The sequence below is a fragment of the Manis javanica genome, chromosome 7 (genome assembly GCF_040802235.1).
Source record: "Manis javanica isolate MJ-LG chromosome 7, MJ_LKY, whole genome shotgun sequence".
NCBI classification, from domain to species: Eukaryota; Metazoa; Chordata; class Mammalia; order Pholidota; family Manidae; genus Manis; species Manis javanica.
In genome coordinates, this window is record NC_133162.1 from 27,725,851 (window position 1) to 27,747,461 (window position 21,611).

At 40.1% G+C, this 21,611-nt stretch overlaps 1 protein-coding gene across 4 annotated transcripts in view; it reads left to right on the forward strand.

Annotated features, from left to right (window-relative positions):
* DNMBP (dynamin binding protein) overlaps positions 1–21,611 on the forward strand; it is a 112,301-nt gene that overhangs the window by 38,140 nt on the left and 52,550 nt on the right. For 2 of the 4 annotated variants that reach the window (XM_073240555.1, XM_073240556.1), the window contains exons 2-4: positions 2,768–2,922; positions 4,689–4,811; positions 11,290–13,293. In XM_073240555.1, coding sequence (XP_073096656.1) covers positions 2,778–2,922; positions 4,689–4,811; positions 11,290–13,293 — 2,272 coding nt within the window. In that variant the 5' untranslated portion in view covers positions 2,768–2,777. Of the gene's footprint in view, positions 1–2,767; positions 2,923–4,688; positions 4,812–11,289; positions 13,294–21,611 lie in introns of those variants that run through there. The other 2 variants (XM_037001229.2, XM_073240557.1) reach the window with 2 other exon arrangements.

Here is a 21,611-nt window from a genome sequence, read left to right on the forward strand (position 1 = left end):
GTAGGGGAGGAGGTCAGTCAGTAAAAGTATTTACTGAGGCAGCCCCTCCTCCGCTTCTGAGTCATTTTCTGGTAGAGCAGAAAGGTTTTTGGGGAGAAACTGTAACTCTTTCAGATCCCAGAGGTTACTTCTCAGTGTAATAGGGCAGCTCCTGACATCCTATGGGGCCCATGCTAATTCTTTACTTGATATTTTAGGTAATGAGGTATATCTTTAGTCTGATAGTGAGATGGAACTTGAAAAAATGTAGTAGAAAGAGGAAAACAAGGGAGTTGCAAATGAGTATGTTTGTTTAAAGAAAAATATTTATGACACCATCCTTATGCGGAAATCTGACATCTGGCAACCTCAGCTCTCTGGAAGACAGCCAGAAAAAAAGAAAGGGGCCTCAGAGCACATAAAAAAATAACTGTTGAAAAACTCTAACACATGTACTTTACCACCACTAAAGAGTTTGTTAGCCTCTCATTTAAAGCTTGTTTACTTTTTGTTGGGGAACTTTTAATAAATTTGGTGGTGCGTGGGTGGTCCTGCTCCCCAGCAGATTATAAACAATAATCTAGAAAGAGGGTAGAAAAGTTAACAGAGAGATAAACTGATAGCAGAGGGAAGGATGACATCAAAAGAGAAAAGCCTGAAAGTTATACAGTACTGGAATTATATATTATACACATCCAGTAATGTATGGTGTTCACAATGAACTCACATCCATCAGCCAAAGAGTAAATCATGTCCCCTCTCCTCTGTTGAGGAAGGCAGGGAGGTATAAAATGTATCTATTTTTAAAACATGGTCAAAGTTTTAACTGAGTTTTGATATGTTGAAAGGGCAAACTCCGTAGTGTTTATATACTTGAAATAGCACATCCTCTGTTGGTGCTGTATCAGTGACAAAGATTTGAGTTTGTAGTTGATTATGGAAATGATATTGGTAATAACTGCTAACATTTATTGAGCACCTCCTGTACCAGTAGCATACTGGTTAAGGCTTTGGAGACAGATAGATCTGGGTTCCCATTTCATCTCTGACTTACTCTGTGACCTTGGCAGATTATATTATGTCTCTGAGTTTGCTTCCTCATCTGCAAAATGGGAACAATACTGTACGATAGGGTTGTTGCAAGGACTCAGTGAGGAAAGTACATGGAGCAAGGCTTGGCATATAGTAAGTGATCAGTAACTATTAGGGATTATGCTTATTTTCATATTATTATCACCCTCTTGATGAGTATTATGAGAGTGTGATTATCTCCGTTTTTCTGAACCAGGAATCTGGAGCCCAGAGAGATTAAGTAATATGTCCAAGATGAAACAGCTGATCAGCAGTGGAGCTGGGATTTTAACCTTGGCCTATAACTCCAGAAGCCCAGTAGTCCGCATTCCATTATGCTGCCTCCTCAGGATGTGACTATAATTAGTTTTTTAATACTTAAAGAAAATACAAGGTAGGAGAGGGCAGAGGATGTGGGGAACATTACTAGCCACTTCTCTTGCCTGCTGTGGACCTAAGGCATATCATCTCACTATAGAAAAAAGTTCTAGTAACACAATGATAGCTCCTTTTATGCAGCAGTACAAATTAAATATGAAATGTGTAATTGTGTTACATGATTCATTAATATTTTATAGGCATTTAGCATTAATATACTGAACTGTTATATGCCTAACAGGTTTATCTATACCATTGTTTTCTTAGATTAAAAACTTACAGAGCTGTAACTATTTCCTTTTTTTTGTAATGAGGCACTTATATATGTAAGATGAAAGAATCTTCATCTCTACCAACACCAAATGAATACTTGAGGCAAATAAAGAAAAATAGGGAGAAAGGTAGCTAACCCTATCTGGTCGTTTACAAGGTGGGCATATGCACTCCATTTATTTCCTCCATTTCTGTTGCCTAAACATACACCTAAGGTCCTGGCCACACAGGTCAAGGTGACAGACACAACCTTATTCCAACACAGGCACTGTGACAGTGCAGAGATGCCTTGCAGGGCTGGGCCGTAGGTGTCTTTGAACTGAAAACACATTCTTGATCCGGTATTGTGTACGAAATCTTGTCTGCAGGCGCCATCTACGTAGCCCTTTCTTGTTCTTTTGATTCCTTTTTACTTTTCAGTACGTTTTAAATCTCTGCCGTTGAGGTTTGGTCCTGCTGCTGTTTTTCAGGTTGAGGTTCCTTTTTTGCAGACACCATCTCCGTAGGGAGGAGCCAGAGCGCCCCCTCGGTCTGAATCCTGGCCCTGCGTCTGTGAGCTCCGTGATCCTGGACAAATCAAGTTTTCCAACCTGTTTCTCACTTGCCAAATCTCAATATTCTTTTCTTTTAAGGTGGTTATGGGGAATAATGAAATGCATATTTAAAACTCTTACTTTTCAAATACTATATATTTTAAAAGTATGATATTGCCTGGTACTTTAAAAGCGTTAATTTCCTTATTGCCCTCTTCGGGTATATTGAAAAGCCACGTTTCCCAGCTTGTGTCTTCTCTACCACTCACAGATATAGGCCACTCTTTTTTTTTTTTCCCAACTCCAGAATGACTGAGAATCAAATGAAAAACGTATGAGGAAGTTACTATTTTTAAAGAAATAAGTGAGACAGTACTTTGTTTTTCTTTAAGTGTGAAACACAAACTTATTTGCTTAGCTTTGACTTTCTAAGTATCTTTACATCTTAAGTTTTATCATTTTCAAGATATGAATCTGTATTACAATGTGTGATGTATTTATGATTTGTGGTTTCTTCTCACTTTTCTTTCCAGGTTAAAAGACATGGAGGCTGGTTCAGTGGTTCGAGCCATCTTTGACTTTTGCCCTAGTGTGTCGGAAGAACTGCCACTTTTTGTGGGGGATGTTATTGAGGTGTTAGCCGTGGTGGATGAATTTTGGCTGCTGGGAAAAAAGGAGGATGTGACAGGTAAGCTCATAATTCATGTACAAAATGGACCCTCCCCTCTTTCCACATGGAAAGTGAAGGTTAAGCGGGCTGCCGAAGCCAACAGGCTTCAGAACACTTTTGTGTTTTTCCCTATGTATTCAGACTGTCCAGCGAGCAGAGAATGTCTGCTATCATTCCGTCTCTCCTTGGGTCCTCCAAAAGGTTGAAATGGTTCAGTGTCAGCTGTCCCCAGCCTAGTTTTTATTCACGTCTTTCTCTTCCGTTCCTAAGTCTTTGGTCTTTATCCTTTGTATTCAGCACCATTGTTTCTCTTCTGAAAATACATATTGCTCCTCTCTTCAGACTCCTGTTGTTTGCCACTGCTTTTCACTGCCGGCTTTTATCTCTGATTTATGGAACATAGGTGCTCTTCACCTTGTTTTCTCTGGCTGTTTCTTCTTTTAACATTTCCCACCCTTTCTTTCATTCTTTTCAAGGGAGCCTGGTGCATCCTGTCCCCTCCTTCCTAGATCCATGGCTGGCCTAAATTTATTAAAGCTGCCCTCTCCTCAGATGCACCTATCTCCCACTTTCCATGCACCCAGCTTCTTTCTTTCTATTCTTTAAAATATACATTAGCACCATTTTTTTCATTAATTATCTTACAAGAAGGTGGATGTTTTCTTCAAACACTGTATACCTATGTTAAGTCCATTCCTTAACTTAAATTTATTTATGTAAGTCTGGGCTGGAGTATGTTATACAGTCTTCAGAACAGACTCTTTTGACACTTTACCCACATTTAGGAGATAATAAATTATTCCCTGGGAGAAATGATATCTCAGGTGAGACAAAAATGATGAGTAGGAGTTAGCAAAGCAAAAGAGATAGACAAAGAGAATGGCTTATTCAAAGGCCCTGGAATGAGAGAGAAAAAAACATGGAGGGACTGGGAAAAGCTCAGTATGGTGTGAAGTATGAGTGGCTGAGAAGGGGGAGATTGGGCTGGAGAGATGAGCAGAAGCCAGATCAGAGGACAGAGTGTAACATGGTGAGGAGTAACGGAAATGGGATACCACCCAAGTGCTGTCAGTAAGGTCAGGTTTGTGTTTTAGAAAGCTAGCTTACTGCTGCAGATTGGGGGATGATAGGAAGGGGAAAAACCAAAGGCAGGGAGGCAGAAGGGAGGGTGCTGCAGCGATTCGGGTGAGAGACGCCGGTGGCCCACACAGGGGTGGTGGGCGTGGAGATAAGTGGACAGATGCAAGAGCTGTTTAGAGGGTAGAAGCAGTTGACCTTTCTGATGCTTTCCAACCCACAGGCCTTGTCTGTCTACTGCTACCTATTAAAGCTCAACCCAACTTCAGTCAAATGCGATCTTTTCATAAAATTTTTCTATTCTTCCTGATCCATTTTCTACCTTTTCTGAACTTCCATAGCACTTTGCATACCTGTGTTGTAACACTGGATTTCAGAATTGAATTATTGTTTGTGCTGAATCAGATTTTCTGTCTGAACTAAATTATAAGGCCTTTGAGGGCCAAGACCACCTTATGTATTTATCCCTCTGCAGCATGCCTTGCATAGAGTTGCACCCAATAAATGCTTACTGGATTGAATTATATTCTCTGTGTTCTGCATGCATCTAATTTTGTGTACTGTACTTTTTCTAAAATAGATTCTCCAATTATGAGTATTAAGTGAGTTTTCAGTTCAGGGTCTATAAATGGGCTCAAAAAAAACCTTTTGTCCTGGTACACAGAAAAAGAAATTTCAATATTGGAAATGTTTGCGTTCATTTTCAGGACAGTTCCCCAGCAGTTTTGTGGAAATTGTGACCATTCCCAGTCTAAAAGAGGGAGAGAGGCTGTTTGTCTGTATCTGTGAATTTACATCCCAAGAACTGAACAGTCTTCCCCTCCATCGAGGTAAGTTGATCATCCAAGAATAGACTGTTTAAAATAAGATTGGCAGAGTCAGTCCATTTTGACTATATCTTTTATTGAATTTTGGTAGGTGACTAACCTCTAGAGAGTCTTTAGAAATAAATACTAAGATAATGCTAATAATGCTAATAATACAACTTTATATTTGAATAGCATTTTAATTTTCACGGTACTTTACTTTCTCAGATATACATTGTCATTTGGTCAACACAGACCTGGGAGGCAGCAAAATGAGTGTGATTAACTGCATTTAATAAAAAATGAAAATGAGATTCCAAGGATGTTAACTGTAGATGAGAGGTTTGGGCCTCAGAAGGCAAAGTCATGTCACTTGATTATAAGTCCAGTATTCTCTTTCCACTGTTCCACACTGCAACCATACTTCAGACTACATTTCCATAAAAACTGATATCACTTTGCTAACAACATTACTGTTTCTAAATGCATAATAGTAGAGCACGAGTTGTGGTATAGAAATTATAAGGCAGATGTAAAACTTCCCCATTTTACTGCTCTACCATTAGGTAATGTTAAAGTTCTCATCAGAACCAGTTTCAAAGGAAGTGGTTTAAAACAGATAGTCAAAGCCATGTCTTAATGATATTCCAAGCATTTCTCACTTGCAGTCTGATACATGTAGAACTAAAGTGGGACTATGAACTGTTTGAACAAGTACCCTTGATTAAGTCCATAAATTTCTCCATAAACCCAGAATCCAGTAGTGTTCTCCAAACTGAGGCGTATGACCAATGCAATTCTTCAGTGACTCAGAGCAGTCATCAGAATGGTAGAATTTATTGGGTATGTTATTAATATTGTTACGTGCTCTTTTGAGTGTGGCACAGAAGGGATAGGCTCAATTTCTTAAACCATGTACACATCGGAGAGAGAGAGAACATAGAGGTGGGGAGAGGGGGAAATGTAGCAAGCTTCCCTAACTCTTAGTGAGAAGAAAGGAATATTAGATTTTGACCTTAATCCTCAACATTTTGGGGGGAGTCCCTTGCACTTCACTTTACCCTGAGCCTCTTCCCTTTTGCTGTATACTTCCTTGCTCATCAGTGTTGGGAAGGCAGACAGAATAGATCAAGATGCCATGTATGGCAGGGAACCTCCTCGGGCCTACCCACAGAGCTCTCACTGGAGGGCCGTTGTCCACATCAGAGCAGTCAGAGAGAGAAGAGCACAGTGACTTCCCCCAGAGCTGTGCAGAGGGTGTGCGGGGCACGGGCTTGTCTTCTCCCACCCCTGGTTCCTGGAGCAAATAGTAGATGTAAAAATATACTAGGTGGGACTATGCAGTATGTCTGCAACATTTGGGGAATTTGAGCATGTGGCTTCTGGAATTAGCTGTTTTGCTTCATAATTACGTCTTGTGTAGTCAAGTCTTATGTACAAAAAAGAGAGATTTTCTGCTGAATGCTTCCCCTGGGAAGTCTGGTCTAATGGGTTCTGAACTTGGTTTGAAGTTAAAATCCACCTCAGGAATCCCAGGACCACCTGAGAGATTCTCAGGAAGACCTTGGTGTGACCCTTTCAGGTGTGAGTCAACTGTACCAAGACTAACTCAAGGTTAGACTGGGTCCTGGAATCTGTAGATCTTTTCTTGACTAACTTTTCACCAGTTAAGCCTAATGAACTTAATGGTGTAAATGGAGCCCAGAGGAAGCAGATACAGGGCAGTAAAAGAGAGAATGAAAGAAACACTAATTATCCGTGGTTTTATCTTGTTCGCTGATGTTCTGTTGCCAGTAACCTCATTATTCAGCTCTTTGTCTGTGTTTTTTAACACCCCTTTCAGCCCTATGTGCTTTCTGATTTGACCACATATCCTTTGAGGATGGGGAAGTTAGGTATACCTATGCAGTTGATCTTTTTCTAGGAAGTTCAGTATGAGACACAGAAATGGCTTTGATCCCTCTTGTTTTCTTTACATGACAGTCCATATTAATAGGCAGGTATTGATCTAGTTTATGAGACTCAGGTCTAGAGTTCCTGATTTTCAAGTCTAATGCTTGGAATGGCCCTTCTACTTCCTCAGACTGGAAACTGGTCCATTGGATCTGTGTCTCAGCTCATGAGTGGTATACATTCTTTATCCTTCTCTTCTAGTACTGTGAATCCTGTTTCCTGCTGTTTATCTTTCCTTGGTACCTTCAGTGTAGCAGTGAAGCTTTTTCTGTTCTGTGTAAATAAATCCTTGGTGATTTAATACATGTCAGGAGGGGATTTGGAAACCTTAAGAACATGTAGGATAATATTTGAGATGTTTTGTTTTACCATGCTGCCTTTAGTCAATTGTTATTTGCTTACCTTTCAAAAATATTGTGGGTATTAAGAGAAAAAGTGTACTTTAAAAAATTATATATATATGTGTGTGTGTGTGTGTGTGTGTGTGTGTGTGTGTGTGTGTGTGTGTGTGTGTGTGTGTGTATGTATTTATCAATGTATTCAGAGCAGGCAATATAGTTTAGGGGGATAAAAATTCTGATGGCCCTAGATTTAAAGCTAGCTCCACAACTTAACAGATGTGACTTTGGGCTGGTTACTTAAGTTCTCTTGGCCTGTTTCTTTCCTACAAAATGAGGACAGTAATACCTACTTCAGTGCAGTCATGAGGATTAAATAAGGTTATACATGTAAAGCATCTGGCACAAGGTAAGCACTCAATAAAGATTAGCTATTTTTATTACTCTTAACCTGGGATTCCTGGAGTTTGAGATGGGCTTTGGGGGACCTTGTTTGCCATAATTATGTGAAGTGTGGTCTGTGTGCACATTTCTCTGGTGGATTCTACCTGGAGTCAGAGCCACCAGTGGCTCCTCCAGCAGATCTCACTCTTTTTCCTTTTCCTGAATATTTCTAGTTGTTTTGGACTTTTCCCTACAAGGCTGTGTCTTAGAAGGATCAATGCAGGTGGGCCATGGCCAGTGACTATGCTAAAAAATAAAGAGGGGGTGGGGGGAAGAGAGAAAAACAAAACAAAACAATGAGAGTATGACATGGAAAAGAAAGAGAAAGAGGAGAAAAAAAAATTTAATGGGAGTGATGAACTGTCCATAATAATTATCTCATATAATATGGAATGCTTATCCCTTGCCTATAACCTCATGTTTCTAGGCCGCCTCCCTCCAAAATTAATATATTTATAGATAAATTAATGAATGCTATTTATCAATCAGAGCACTCATGTCATAAATTTGTGATGCCATGTGTGTGGTAGCAGAATTAAGGTTCTGATTTGGCTTATATGGAAACCTAAGTAAAATATGTACCAGTCTGCATAAAACACATAGTCCCTGGGCACTAGGATTCAGTGAGAGACCTAATACATCAGAGTCAGCCTACTTATATTCAGAGACTTATATTTGTTCTTATCACCTTATTCCCAATGCATTTCTTGTTCAAATAAAAAAGTCCCAACTAGAAAAAGCAAACCATGTGATGGCTGGGATTAACCATGCCTGAGTGAAAGGCCCAGGCTGGCCCTAGGAGTCATACGACTTCCTGTTTTTCTGTTCTTGAAATCTGATCACTCTATTCTGGAATTCCTCATTTTGTTTCAGAAATCTGGAAATAACCACTAGGTAGCCTCCATTCCTAAGGAATCACCTACGATGCCAAGAGAATAGCTGCATGACTCTCTGTGATGTAAACGAGAGACTAATGCAAAAAACTCAGTGACAGGGCTTTTCAGGGTCTAAATTGTAATCTTTAAAAAATTCACCTTTATTATATAGAAATAAACAACAGAATGATAGCCTGCCAGGTAATAAAGCTTATCAAAACAGCCACCTAGCTGAAAATAGGGAAACAGGCCCTATTATAAGGGTTTCATGGAGATCTAGCAAAACAAGGAAAATATGGTGGTTCTGCAGCTTTATGAAAGCCTGTTCATTTCAAAGCCAGTAGAGTGGGAGTTATGGCATGCTTTTATTCTTATTTGCTAAAGGGCCTGTTGTGTCTAAATAGTAGCAGTGTCTCCAGTGAGTTCTCTCTGTGGTCCTGATGGAATTACCTTAGAGCTAAGTGAGGAAAAAAAGAATCACTTTTAATTCTCAGGACCCCAAGCTTGTGACCAATAGATACTGAATCATAAAGGAATATAGAAATACAGGACCAAGACCCTATTTTTTCAGGAACATCTAAGCAAAACAGTATCAAATCAGTGAAAATGTATTGGGTACCTGCCACTAAGTGCAAAATCTTACTGCCATTAAGTGCTGTGCAGTATATTAAAATGCAAGTATCAAAATTAGTGATCAAGCATAATTTCTTTAGCAGGCTACAGAAGACCAAGATGAATGTGGGCTTCTAAGGGTTTTTTCAAGAAGTATGCTAAGGTTTTGAATGGAGAGGCTTGTATGGGAGACATCAAAAGTCCTCTTGTGAATAGTCTGTCCTAGCTGAAATAGTGCAGGATGTGGGGGTGGGCGGGGGAGGTTCTGAATGGATATGAATACCAGGTTGCACTGAGATGATAGCATAAGAATAGCCTTTTGGTATTAGTAATAGCAAATATAGTAACAAAACCTGTTTACAGAGTGTCCAGTGCAAACTTATTTTTTGTGTATTTCGAGCATTGAGAATAGGATTATTAGAGAAGAAGCCTCTGTCAGTAGGAAGAAACCTCATGCCTCATGGTCAAAGTTTGAGCAGGGATATGATAAAATGGGTACATTGATAACCTTAGTTTGGCATGAATCATTTAGTAGATTGGAAGAGAAGAGGTCTGGGGGCAATATTTAAAAGAGTGAGATGATGAACATTGGGATCACGTGGTAGCAAAGTGCAAAGAATGAATGGAATAAATATTCTGAGAGAAGAAATTAGAGGAAAAAAGAAAATTAGCAGTGTGGGGCCAGTTTTGGAAGAAAGATTTAATTAATTTATTTGGGAATTGGAGTTGAATCATCATTAGCAGGTGGGCATTGAGTGCTTGCTATGCAAAAGGCTTTGTACCAGATTCTTGAAACCTGAAAGAGAAGGGGTACCTGCCATTAAGGAATGTATAACTCACTTGGTGGGAAAACAGGGCAGACTTAAGTTTTGTAAAAATCAAGAGCACATACATTAATTCCCTAAAAGATAATCCAGTTTTCAAATATGCTTGACTGTAGGATGACACATATGCTTTTGCTAAGTGCTTTGCTGTCCTGGTCTCATTTCACTGGGGTCAGATGCATTATATAATTACCTCTGCTCATGAAAGTAAAGTTGACTGAGGAGTCAAGTAAGAAGAAAGTTAAAAATATATTAAACCTGATAATACACAGAATTGAATAGTTCCTTATCAGATAATTAAGAGTTTGTTATAAAATAATTTGTTATAAAACTTTGGAGTGATTTTTTAACTGGGGCAAATCCTATAAGACTAAATTTTAATTTTATTTTTTTCAGAAACAAACACTGTGCCCCTATCCTTTGCTTATGTCACCTTCATCAACAGTAAGACATATGCTAACTAACTGTTCAGCTTATATTTTGTGAGAATAACCTATATTGGAACTATTGGTTATTTTCAAATAGAGAAGTACTGATTACTAGAACATTTTTTTAAGATTTATTATAATGTATTTTTAGGGTGAGGATGGGTTCAAGAAGGTGTCTGGAGAAAAGTGAAGAGCTCATTGCCCACATCCTGCACCTCTGACAAAGAGCCTATTCCTGAAGATGTTTTGCTTTGTGCCATATTTGATATTGAATAAGATTTAGTGTGAGAAGTTAGATGCGTCTATTCAAAGGACTGTAGTGGCATAAATATAATCTATGATTTATGAACTAATCCAGTGGCATAGACTGTAAGAACATTGTTTACAGTAGCATTTCTCAAACTTTTTGATCTTAGGATCCCTTTATCCTCTTAAGTTATTGAAACCCAAAAGAGCTCTTGCTTCTGTGGGTCTATTGATATTTACAGTATTAAGACTGAGAAATTTAAAAATATTTATCAATTCACTTTTAAAATGTATTACTATTAACATAAATAGCATATTTTCTGAAAAACAATTGGTTTTTAAACAAAAACAGTTGAGTGAGAAGAGTAACATTGGTTTATATTTTTTGCTAATCTCTTTAATATTTGATTTAATAGAAGAAAGCTAGATTCTCATATTTGTATCCATAGTCAAATGCTGCTGTATGTTGTTTTGACAAGTACATGTAGGATATGAAGAAAATATAATAGTTTTGACTTTACAGACTCTCTGAAAAGGTTTGGGGGACCTCCCAGGGTTCCATGGGCACACTTTGAGAACCACTGATTTAAGGGACTGTTCACCGTATTGTCATTAAATTGTCCAAATTCACTAAACTTGCTGAGTGTTCATGCCCTTAAAACTCCAGATGTGTATTTCCTTGAATTTAATGGATATGTAAAATGATGAGTTGCAGTGCTAGTTATAGTGATATTCTTCTGGGGTGAGGACTGAGGTCCTTATCTTTGCTTCTCTTTCTTCAGGTGACCTAGTGATTCTCGATGGCGCTCCCACGGCTGGCTGGCTGCAGGGCCGAAGCTGCTGGGGTGCCCGGGGCTTCTTCCCATCCTCGTGTGTTCAGGAGCTCTGCCTGTCCTCACAAAGCCGGCAGCGGCACTCATACAGTGCCCTGCTCCAGCGCCCGGAGTGTTCAATGGGGCAAGCCCGGGCACTGATGGGGCTTTCCGCTCAGCTGGAGGAGGAGCTGGACTTCAGGGAAGGGGATGTGATCACCATTATTGGAGTTCCTGAACCAGGCTGGTTTGAAGGGGAGTTAGAGGGTCGAAGAGGCATTTTTCCAGAAGGTTTTGTAGAGCTTTTGGGGCCCCTGAGGACTGTGGATGAGTTGGTAAGTTCTGCACATCGCAATGACTGCCTGATGAATGGGGAAATCGATGCCCCTGCAGAAGGGAGAGGGCCAGAAGAGGGTGAGGAGCAGCCACCGGCGACCTACGGGCTTGCCCTCTATAGATTCCAAGCCCTGGAGCCGAATGAGCTGGATTTTGAGGTCGGTGATGAAATCCGAATTCTGGGGACCCTGGAAGATGGCTGGCTAGAAGGATCCCTGAAGGGCAGGACAGGCATCTTTCCTTACCGGTTTGTGAAGTTGTGTTCTAAAACAAGAGTGGAGGACACCATGGATCTGCCACAGGAAAGCAGCCATACCAAGACCCCTGAAACTTCTCTGGATTATTCAGAGAGCTCCTTAGTGGCAGAGGAACAAAGACACGAACCTCATGAGTATAAAGCAGAGAAGTCCAACTGTGTTATTTCTGAAACATCCATTTCTCCTTGTGAGCAACTGAGTTGTGAATATGAAGTAAACAGAGACCCTCATCAGGATGAGGGCTGCTCTGGAGGGCCCCCGAGAAGCCCGGGCACAGGGCACCACCAGCCTCTTGCCAAAGACTTGTCCTCAAAGACTCCTCCGGAGGCAGTCAATGGTGTTTCCTCCCACCCTCAGGTACCTTTTCTTCCCAAATTGCAGAAAAACCAGTATTATTCTACAGCAGGAAGCAGCCACCCAAGCTCAGAGCAGTGCTCTGACCCTCTTCCCCTAGAGGCGAGGGCTGGAGACTGCTCCAGCCTCCTTCCCAGAGGGACGTGCCTCCAGCCACGACCCCTTCAGAAGCCAGTACCTCCCCTTCACAGCGGCTCTTCTCTTCCAGCCTTGGGGGCAGTCCGACCCAGCCAGTGGAGCTCTCAGCTCCAGGACTTGGCGAGGTGTGCTAAAAAGCACCACACACCCAAAGGAAATGAGTCCAGCTTGTGTTCTGCATCGGAGAAATCAGAGATGAAGCCTGATATGCAGGACAAGGTGGCCGCTGTGGAAGCGATGGTGCGTGCTCAGGGAGACGGCAGCACCGACCTGGAGTACAAGTTGACACAGCAGCTGATAGAATTTGAGAAGAGCTTGTCAGGGTCCAGCATAGAACCAGATAAAATTTTACGCCACTTTTCAATCATGGACTTTAACTCTGAGAAGGATATTGTCCGAGGTTCCTCAAAGCTAATCTCTCAGCAGGAGCTGCCGGAGAGGAGAAAGGCCCTAAGGCCACCACCCCCACGTCCCTGTACCCCACGATCCACTTCTCCCCATTTGCTAGTTGACCAGAACCTGAAGCCTGAACCACCCTTGGTGGTGCGACCCTCTCGCCCAGCACCTCTGCCTCCCTTGGCACAGCAGAGAATGACTGCGGTGTTCCCCAAGGTCCTCACCTATGACCGTCCTGGCTCTGAGACCCTAGAAAAAGAGGGCCCTGAGAATATGGAAAAGACTCTGGAGCAGACTTCCCAGTGTCCCTTAGTATTGGTGAGGATCCAGGAAATGGGACAGGACTTGGATATGTACGGCAGGGCTGCAGAAGAGCTAACCTTAATGCTGGAAGAGAAGCAAGAGGAATCGTTGAGGGCAGAGAGCCCAGAGAATCTTGAGTTCTACGAGAGTAACATTGGAAGTTTGAATATGGAACTCCAGCAGCTTAGAGGTAAGTGATGAGGAAATAATATGTGCTTGTTTCTTGATACCCACAAGTCCAAGTAGCAGCCTACCCTTGTGTTTAAGGGATATGTTACCAACTCTGACCCTTGAAGAAAGACTTGCTTTTTCATTACCTAATTTCTTATTCTTTCACAATTCGACTGCTCTGGTTCCATATATCCAATGACCTTTGAAGCCTCCTGACTTCATTTGCTGCTCAGGTAGAGAAGTTCAAACTGCATTGACTTTTATATACCCTGTTCTGCTATGGTATCCATAGCAGTTGTACAGATGGGAGGTCCCTAAATATACCTTTCTTTTATTTGTATATATAAGGCTCTTCTAAGAACTAAGACTTCCAGGCTAAGATTCATGAGAAAACTATCTTGTATCTTTGTGATCCAGGAACCAGGATTCAGTAGTTACAATAATAGCCAACATTTATTAACTTCTTTTAAGCAGTTGTTACCATTTGCTGGCACAAAGAATCTTCACAGCCACCCTAAGTGTACCAGGATAGTTTATACAGCTCCTTTAGATAAGGAAACTAAGACTTGTGACGGTCAAATAATTTGCCAGGGAGCTGGGATTTGAGCTCCTATATTTAACTATTCCAGTTTACCACTTCCTGCCTTGCACATTCAAAAATTCAAATTATGTCCCTTAATTTGGGGATGACTCTGGGTCTTTATTCATATTTACCAGATTCACATGAGAAATAATTTATAAAGTCAGAAGAGGAGGAGGGTGAGACAAAAACAATTGGTGTAGGGCCCAAGGAAACATGCCTGCATATCACTTTTGACATGTGGGCCAGAGAATTCTGCACCTACATGTCATCGGGAAAGGAAATAATAGAAAGTAATCTGTGGATCTTGGAATTGCAGGATACTAATAAGAAATAAAAGCAGGAGAATGGTGGTCCAGAAAGACTGAATCAAGATAGCAACCAAATGCATATACCTACCCCACCCCCACTGCTAAAAGTGACTGAAAAAATGTAATAAAAAATTCCAACAAGAAAGAGTGTTATTGGAAGGCTGGAAGACAAGTAATTTTCTGAAAGCTGGAAAGCAGATGGCAATAAAGATAGAGAGGAAATCTCTATCTGAAATATGCTCAGGAGAGGTCTGGTCCGCAAGCAGGCACAGTTCTGAGGGAACTGCAAACTCAAAGGTGGCAGGAGGAGGGGGTTGTGGATCAGATCTGGTGTGATGAAATAGGGAACAGCTGTGACACTCAGCCCCTGGGTTAATTGCACTGGACGGGAGCTGCGGCAACATTGGACCCCCCAGGTGAGGCAGGAGGACAAGCATTTGGATATGGCCTCAGGAAGGTGTTCATTTCCTATGAGTATTTCCTCTTGGGGGAATGCCGGGTGCCTTGGTGACTTCAGAGTGCTTGAAAAGGAGTTCTAAGGGGACCTTGGCACTGCACTGTATCCCCAAAGTCATGACAAGTTCTAGGACTATCCACTGCCTTCCATACCTACAAGTTTTGAGATACACTTTCGTGAACTATTCTTACATTAGATATACAGATGGCAGAACAAAATCTCTCAAATTCCAGGTAGCAGGTATTTCTCAAAAATTATACTTTTTAGAATTATTAGTGTTCCACAGAAATGTTGTCTTCTATGCTTAAGAACGCCATGCAGTGTTTTTAAATGGATATATGAATTAATGGACTGATACCAAATGATGAAGTTGGTATTCTTTTTCCTCCAACTGACCTTTTTTAGGACTAATTTAATAAATTCAGCTGATGTTCTTACTATGATTTTTAAAAAAATTGCTAAATGTTTAATACTGTGAAAGACCTACAGTAGGTGGGTGAGGTCTTAATTTGAAAGAGTTTTCTGTATTTGAATCTACCAAATACAGTATTGACCATGTTAATGTTGAGTTGATTGATTTTCAATAGTGGTATTATTTATATCTATTGCTAGTACGATGAAATTACTCCTTACAATTACTAGCAGTGTCTCTTAAGTTCTTTTTCTATATTCATAAAATGTATATCAACAATATAACCTCAAATGAGGAGGAAATGAATCACTTTGAGTGCTAGGCTTTATCCCTTTGATTTAGGACCATACAATCTCTAATCTTGAAATTTAAGGCCCAAGATTTTTTTTTTTTTTTTGAGAGGGCATCTCTCATATTTATTGATCAAATGGTTGTTAACAACTATAAAATTCAGTATAGGGGGGTCAATGCTCAATGTACAATCATTAATCCATCTCAAGCCTAACTCTCGCCAGTCTCCAATCTTCAGAAGCATAACGAACAAGTTCTTACATGGTGAACGAATTCTTATATAGTGAATAAATTCTTACATGGTGAACAGTACAATGGCATTCATCACAGAAACTTTCGATTTTGATCACGCATTATGAACTATAAACAATCAGGTCAAATATGAATATTCATTTGATTTTTATACTTGATTTATATGTTGATCCCACATTTCTCCCTTTATTATTATTATTATTTTTTTTATTTTTAATAAAATGCTGAAGTGGTAGGTAGATGCAAGATAAAGGTAGAAAACATAGTTTAGTGTTGTAAGAGAGCAATTGTAGATGATCAGGTGTGTGCCTGTAGACTATGTGTTAATCCAAGCTAGACAAGGGCAATAAACCATCCACGGATGCAGATTTCTCTCAAAGCAGGGGGGATGAGGTTCTGAGCCTCACCTCTGTTGATCCCCAATTTCTCACCTGATGGCCTCCCTGCGACTGTGCCTGTCTTAGGTTGTTCCTCCCTTGAGGAATCTTACCCGTCTCTGGCTAACCAGTCATCTTCCGGGGCCATACAGGGAAATGTAAAGTTGGTAAGTGAGAGAGAAGCCATATTGTTTGAAAAGGTTAGCTTTTTACTTCTTTGCAGATTTATGCCCTGTGGCTTCTATGCCCAGCACTTGTCTCGAGGTATCTTTACCACCTGGAGGAATTATAATACGCGGTAAATTCGATATGAGGCACGAATTCTATTTAAGGGTTGTAATTAGGAAGGAAGAAGAAAAGCTATAGAGGTAGCATATGGAAGAAAACATGGGAGGATTGATTATTTCTTTGACATATCTTCTTGTAGAGTACCTTAAGTATGTATAGGTTTTAAACTACTAACTAATTTGCACACACATATTAACATAATAGGAATACGGTGACATAAACAAAGCAAATCTACAATTACCATTCATCTCCAGTGAAGCCAAGAAAACCATTTAGGCACCCTAGGCATTTGTGAAAATTTGTCTGTGAGATGATGGATATTGTCCAACTGTACTTGAACAGTCTGAGAGAAATCAGACAAATTAAAGCAGCCCATTTCTGGGATCTGTTCACATCCCATATGTTCTTTTAACCGTAGATAGTCTATAGTCATAAGATTTTGGAGCGCTACAACTTGCACCCCTCCCAACTCCTGGTTGAGTTCCAACAGTACAGATCTGGTCAAATTCGTTGTCCCACTGTATGCACATGCCAGCCTAGACATCTCCCTCCTCATTCCAATGGCAAGTCCAGGAAATGGTGGGGTGGACGCAGCCACAACCACAGCATCACCCGGATCCCTGTGGAGGCTTTTTGATGATCATTCCCCGGCACGAGTACTCCAGAGAGTGCTGATGCCGGAAGCTCCTCCTCATATCGTATCTTAGTTCATTTTCTGGGTATCCAAGCTAGGCCTTGATCTTCTGCCTAGAAACAAACAGACCCTTTGCCCCCACTTTGACATGCCCTCTATACCACTGTGTAGAACTCATTGGAGGTCAGCACACAGGGACTGCTTTTTTTTTTTTTTTTTTATTAAGAGAAAGGAATATTATCAGAAAAGAGTACCTCCATAGCTGATCATCTGACACCCTTTAAGTGATCAACATTAAGGATATTTAAAGCATGCGTTGATCTTTGATTTACCAATAGTTTTATCCTATCAAGGAGTAATCCCCCTTTTCTTTCTTTCTTTTTTTTTTTTATTCTTTAATCTACACTTACATGAAGAGTACTATGTTTACTATGCTCTCCCCTATATCAGGTCCCCCCTAACAACCACATTACAGTTACTGTCCATCAGCTTAGCAAAATGTTGTAGAATCCCTACTTGTCCTCTCTGTGTTGTGCAGCCCACCCTCCCCTTTCTCCCTCCCCCCCATGCATGCTAATCTTAGTGCCCCCCTTCTTATTCCCCCCCTTATCCCTCCCTGCCCACCCATCATCCCCAGTTCCTTTCCCTTTGGTACCTGTTAGTCCATTTTTGGGTTCTATAATTCCGCTGCTGTTTTGTTCCTTCAGTTTTTCCTTTGTTCTTACACTCCTCAGATGAGTGAAATCATTTGGTATTTCTCTTTCTCCGCTTGGCTTATTTCACTGAGCATAATACTCTCCAGCTCCATCCATGTTGCTGCAAATGGTTGGATTTTTCCACTTCTTATGGCTGAGTAGTATTCCATTGTGTATATGTACCACATCTTCTTTATCCATTCATCTACCGATGGACATTTAGGTTGCTTCCAATTCTTGGCTATTGTAAAGAGTGCTGCGATAAACACAGGGGTGCATCTGTCTTTCTCAAACTTGATTGCTGCATTCTTAGGGTAAATTCCTAGGAGTGGAATTCCTGGGTCAAATGGTAGGTCTGTTTTGAGCATTTTGATGAACCTCCAAACTGCTTTCCACAATGGTTGAACTAATTTACATTCCCACCAGCAGTGTAGGAGGGTTCCCCTTTCTCCACAGCCTCGCCAACATTTGTTGTTGTTTGTCTTTTGGATGGCAGCTATCCTTACTGGTGTGAGGTGATACCTCATTGTAGTTTTAATTTGCGTTTCTCTGATAATTAGCGATGTGGAGCATCTTTTCATGTGTCTCTTGGCCATCTGTATTTCTTTTTTAGAGAACTGTCTGTTCAGTTCCTCTGCCCATTTTTTAATTGGGTTATTTGTTTTTTGTTTGTTGAGGCGTGTGAGCTCTTTATATATTCTGGACGTCAAGCCTTTATTGGATCTGTCATTTTCAAATATATTCTCCCATACTGTAGGGTTCCTTTTTGTTCTATTGATGGTGTCTTTCGCTGTACAGAAGCTTTTCAGCTTAATGTAGTCCCACTTGCTCATTTTTGCTATTGTTTTCCTTGCCCGGGGAGATATGTTCAAGAAGAGGTCACTCATGTTTATGTCTAAGAGGTTTTTGCCTATGTTTTTTTCCAAGAGTTTAATGGTTTCTTGACTTACATTCAGGTCTTTGATCCATTTTGAGTTTACCTTTGTATATGGGGTTAGACAATGATCCAGTTTCATTCTCCTACATGTAGCTGTCCAGTTTTGCAAACACCATCTGTTGAAGAGACTGTCATTTTGCCATTGTATGTCCATGGCTCCTTTATCAAATATTGATTGACCATATTTGTTTGGGTTAATGTCTGGAGTCTCTAATCTGTTCCACTGGTCTGTGGCTCTGTTCTTGTGCCAGTACCAAATTGTCTTGATTCTCTGGCTTTGTAGTAGAGCTTGAAGTTGGGGAGTGAGATCCCCCCTACTTTATTCTTCTTTTTCAGGATTGCTTTGGCTATTCGGGGTCTTTGGTGTTTCCATATGAATTTTTGAATTATTTGTTCCAATTCATTGAAGAATGTTGCTGGTAATTTGAGAGGGATTGCATCAAATCTGTATATTGCTTTGGGCAGGATGGCCATTTTGATGATATTAATTCTTCCTAGCCATGAGCATGGGATGAGTTTCCATTTATTAGTGTCCCCTTTAATTTCTCTTAAGAGTGACTTGTAGTTTTCAGAGTATAAGTCTTTCACTTCTTTGGTTAGGTTTATTCCTAGGTATTTTATTCTTTTTGATGCAATGGTGAATGGAATTGTTTTCCTGATTTCTCTTTCTATTGATTCATTGTTAGTGTATAGGAAAGCTACAGATTTCTGTGTGTTAATTTTGTATCCTGCAACTTTGCTGTATTCCGATATCAGTTCTAGTAGTTTTGGAGTGGAGTCTTTAGGGTTTTTTATGTACAGTATCATATCATCTGCAAATAGTGACAGTTTAACTTCTTCTTTACCAATCTGGATTCCTTGTATTTCTTTGTTTTGTCTGATTGCCGTGGCTAGGACCTCCAGTACTATGTTAAATAACAGTGGGGAGAGTGGGCATCCCTGTCTGGTTCCCGATCTCAGAGGAAATGCTTTCAGCTTCTCGCTGTTCAGTATAATGCTGGCTGTGGGTTTATCATATATGGCCTTTATTATGTTGAGGTACTTGCCCTCTATTCCCATTTTGCTGAGAGTTTTTATCATGAATGGATGTTGAATTTTGTCAAATGCTTTTTTCAACATCTATGGAGATGATCATGTGGTTTTTGTCTTTCTTTTTGTTGATATGATGGATGATGTTGATGGATTTTTGAATGTTGTACCATCCTTGCATCCCTGGGATGAACCCCACTTGGTCATGGTGTATGATTCTTTTGATATACTGTTGAATTCTGTTTGCTAATATTTTATTGAGTATTTTTGCATCTACATTCATCAGGGATATTGGTCTGTAATTTTCTTTTTTGGTGGGGTCTTTTCCTGGTTTTGGTATTAGGGTGATGTTGGCTTCATAGAAAGAGTTTGAGAGTATTCCCTCTTCTTCTATTTTTTGGAACACTTTAAGGAGAATGGGTATTATGTCTTCTCTGTGTGTCTGATAAAATTCCGAGGTAAATCCGTCCGGCCCTGGGGTTTTGTTCTTGGGTAGTTTTTTGATTACCGTTTCAATTTCTTTGCTCGTAATTGGTTTGTTTAACTGTTGTGTTTCTTCCTTGGTCAGTCTTGGGAGGTTGTATTTTTCTAGGAAGTTGTCCATTTCTTCTAGGTTTTCCAGCTTGTTGGCATATAGGTTTTCATAGTAGTCTTTAATAATTCTTTGTATTTCTGTGGAGTCTGTCGTGATTTTTCCATTCTCATTTCTGATTCTGTTGATTTGTGTTGATTCTCTTTTTCTCTTAATAAGTTTGGCTAGAGGCTTATCTATGTTGTTTATTTTCTCAAAGAACCAGCTCTTGGTTTCGTTGATTTTTGCTATTGTTTTATTCTTCTCAATTTTGTTTATTTCTTCTCTGATCTTTATTATGTCCCTCCTTCTGCTGACTTTAGGCCTCATTTGTTCTTCTTTTTCCAGTTTCGATAATTGTGATGTTAGACTATTCATTTGGGATTGTTCTTCCTTCTTCAAGTGTGCCTGGATTGCTATATACTTTCCTCTTAAGACTGCTTTCGCTGCGTCCCACAGAAGTTGGGGCTTAGTGTTGTTGTTGTCATTTGTTTCTATATATTCCTTGATCTCTATTTTGATTTGTTCATTGATCCATTGATTATTTAGTAGCATGTTGTTAACCCTCCATGTGTTTGTGAGCCTTTTTGTTTTCTTTGTAGAATTTATTTCTAGTTTTATACCTTTGTGGTCTGAAAAATTGGTTGGTAGAATTTCAATATTTTGGAATTTACTGAGGCTCTTTTTGTGAGCTAGTATGTGGTCTATTCTGGAGAATGTTCCATGTGCACTTGAGAAGAATGTATATCCTGTTGCTTTTGGATGTAGAGTTCTGTAGATGTCTATTAGGTCCGTCTGTTCTAGTGTGTTGTTCAGTGCCTGTGTGTCCTTACTTATTTTCTGCCCGGTGGAGCTATTCTTTGGGGTGAGTTGTGTGTTGAAGTCTCCTAAAGTGAATGCATTGCAGTCTATTTCCCTCTTTAGTTCTGTTAGTATTTGCTTCACATATGCTGGTGCTCCTGTGTTGGGTGCATATATATTTAGAATGGTTATATCCTCTTGTTGGACTGAGCCCTTTATCATTATGTAGTATCCTTCTTTATCTCTTGTTACTTTCTTTGTTTTGAAGTCTATTTTGTCTGATATTAGTACTGCAACCCCTGCTTTCTTCTCGCTGTTGTTTGCCTGAAATATGTTTTTTCATCCCTTGGCTTTTAGTCTGTACATGTCTTTGGGTTTGAGGTGAGTTTCTTGTAAGCAGCATATAGATGGGTCTTGCTTTTTATCCATTCTATTACTCTGTGTCTTTTGATTGGTGCATTAAGTCCATTTACATTTAGGGTGACTATTGAGAGATATGTACTTATTGCCATTGCAGGCTTTAGATTCGTGGTTACCAAAGGTTCAAGGTTAGCTTCTTTAGTATCTTACTGCCTAACTTAGCTCACTTATTGAGCTGTTATATACACTGCCTGGAGATTCTTTTCTTCTCTCCCTTCTTATTCCTCCTCCTCCATTCTTCATATGTTGTGTGTTTTGTTCTGTGCTCTTTTTAGGAGTGCT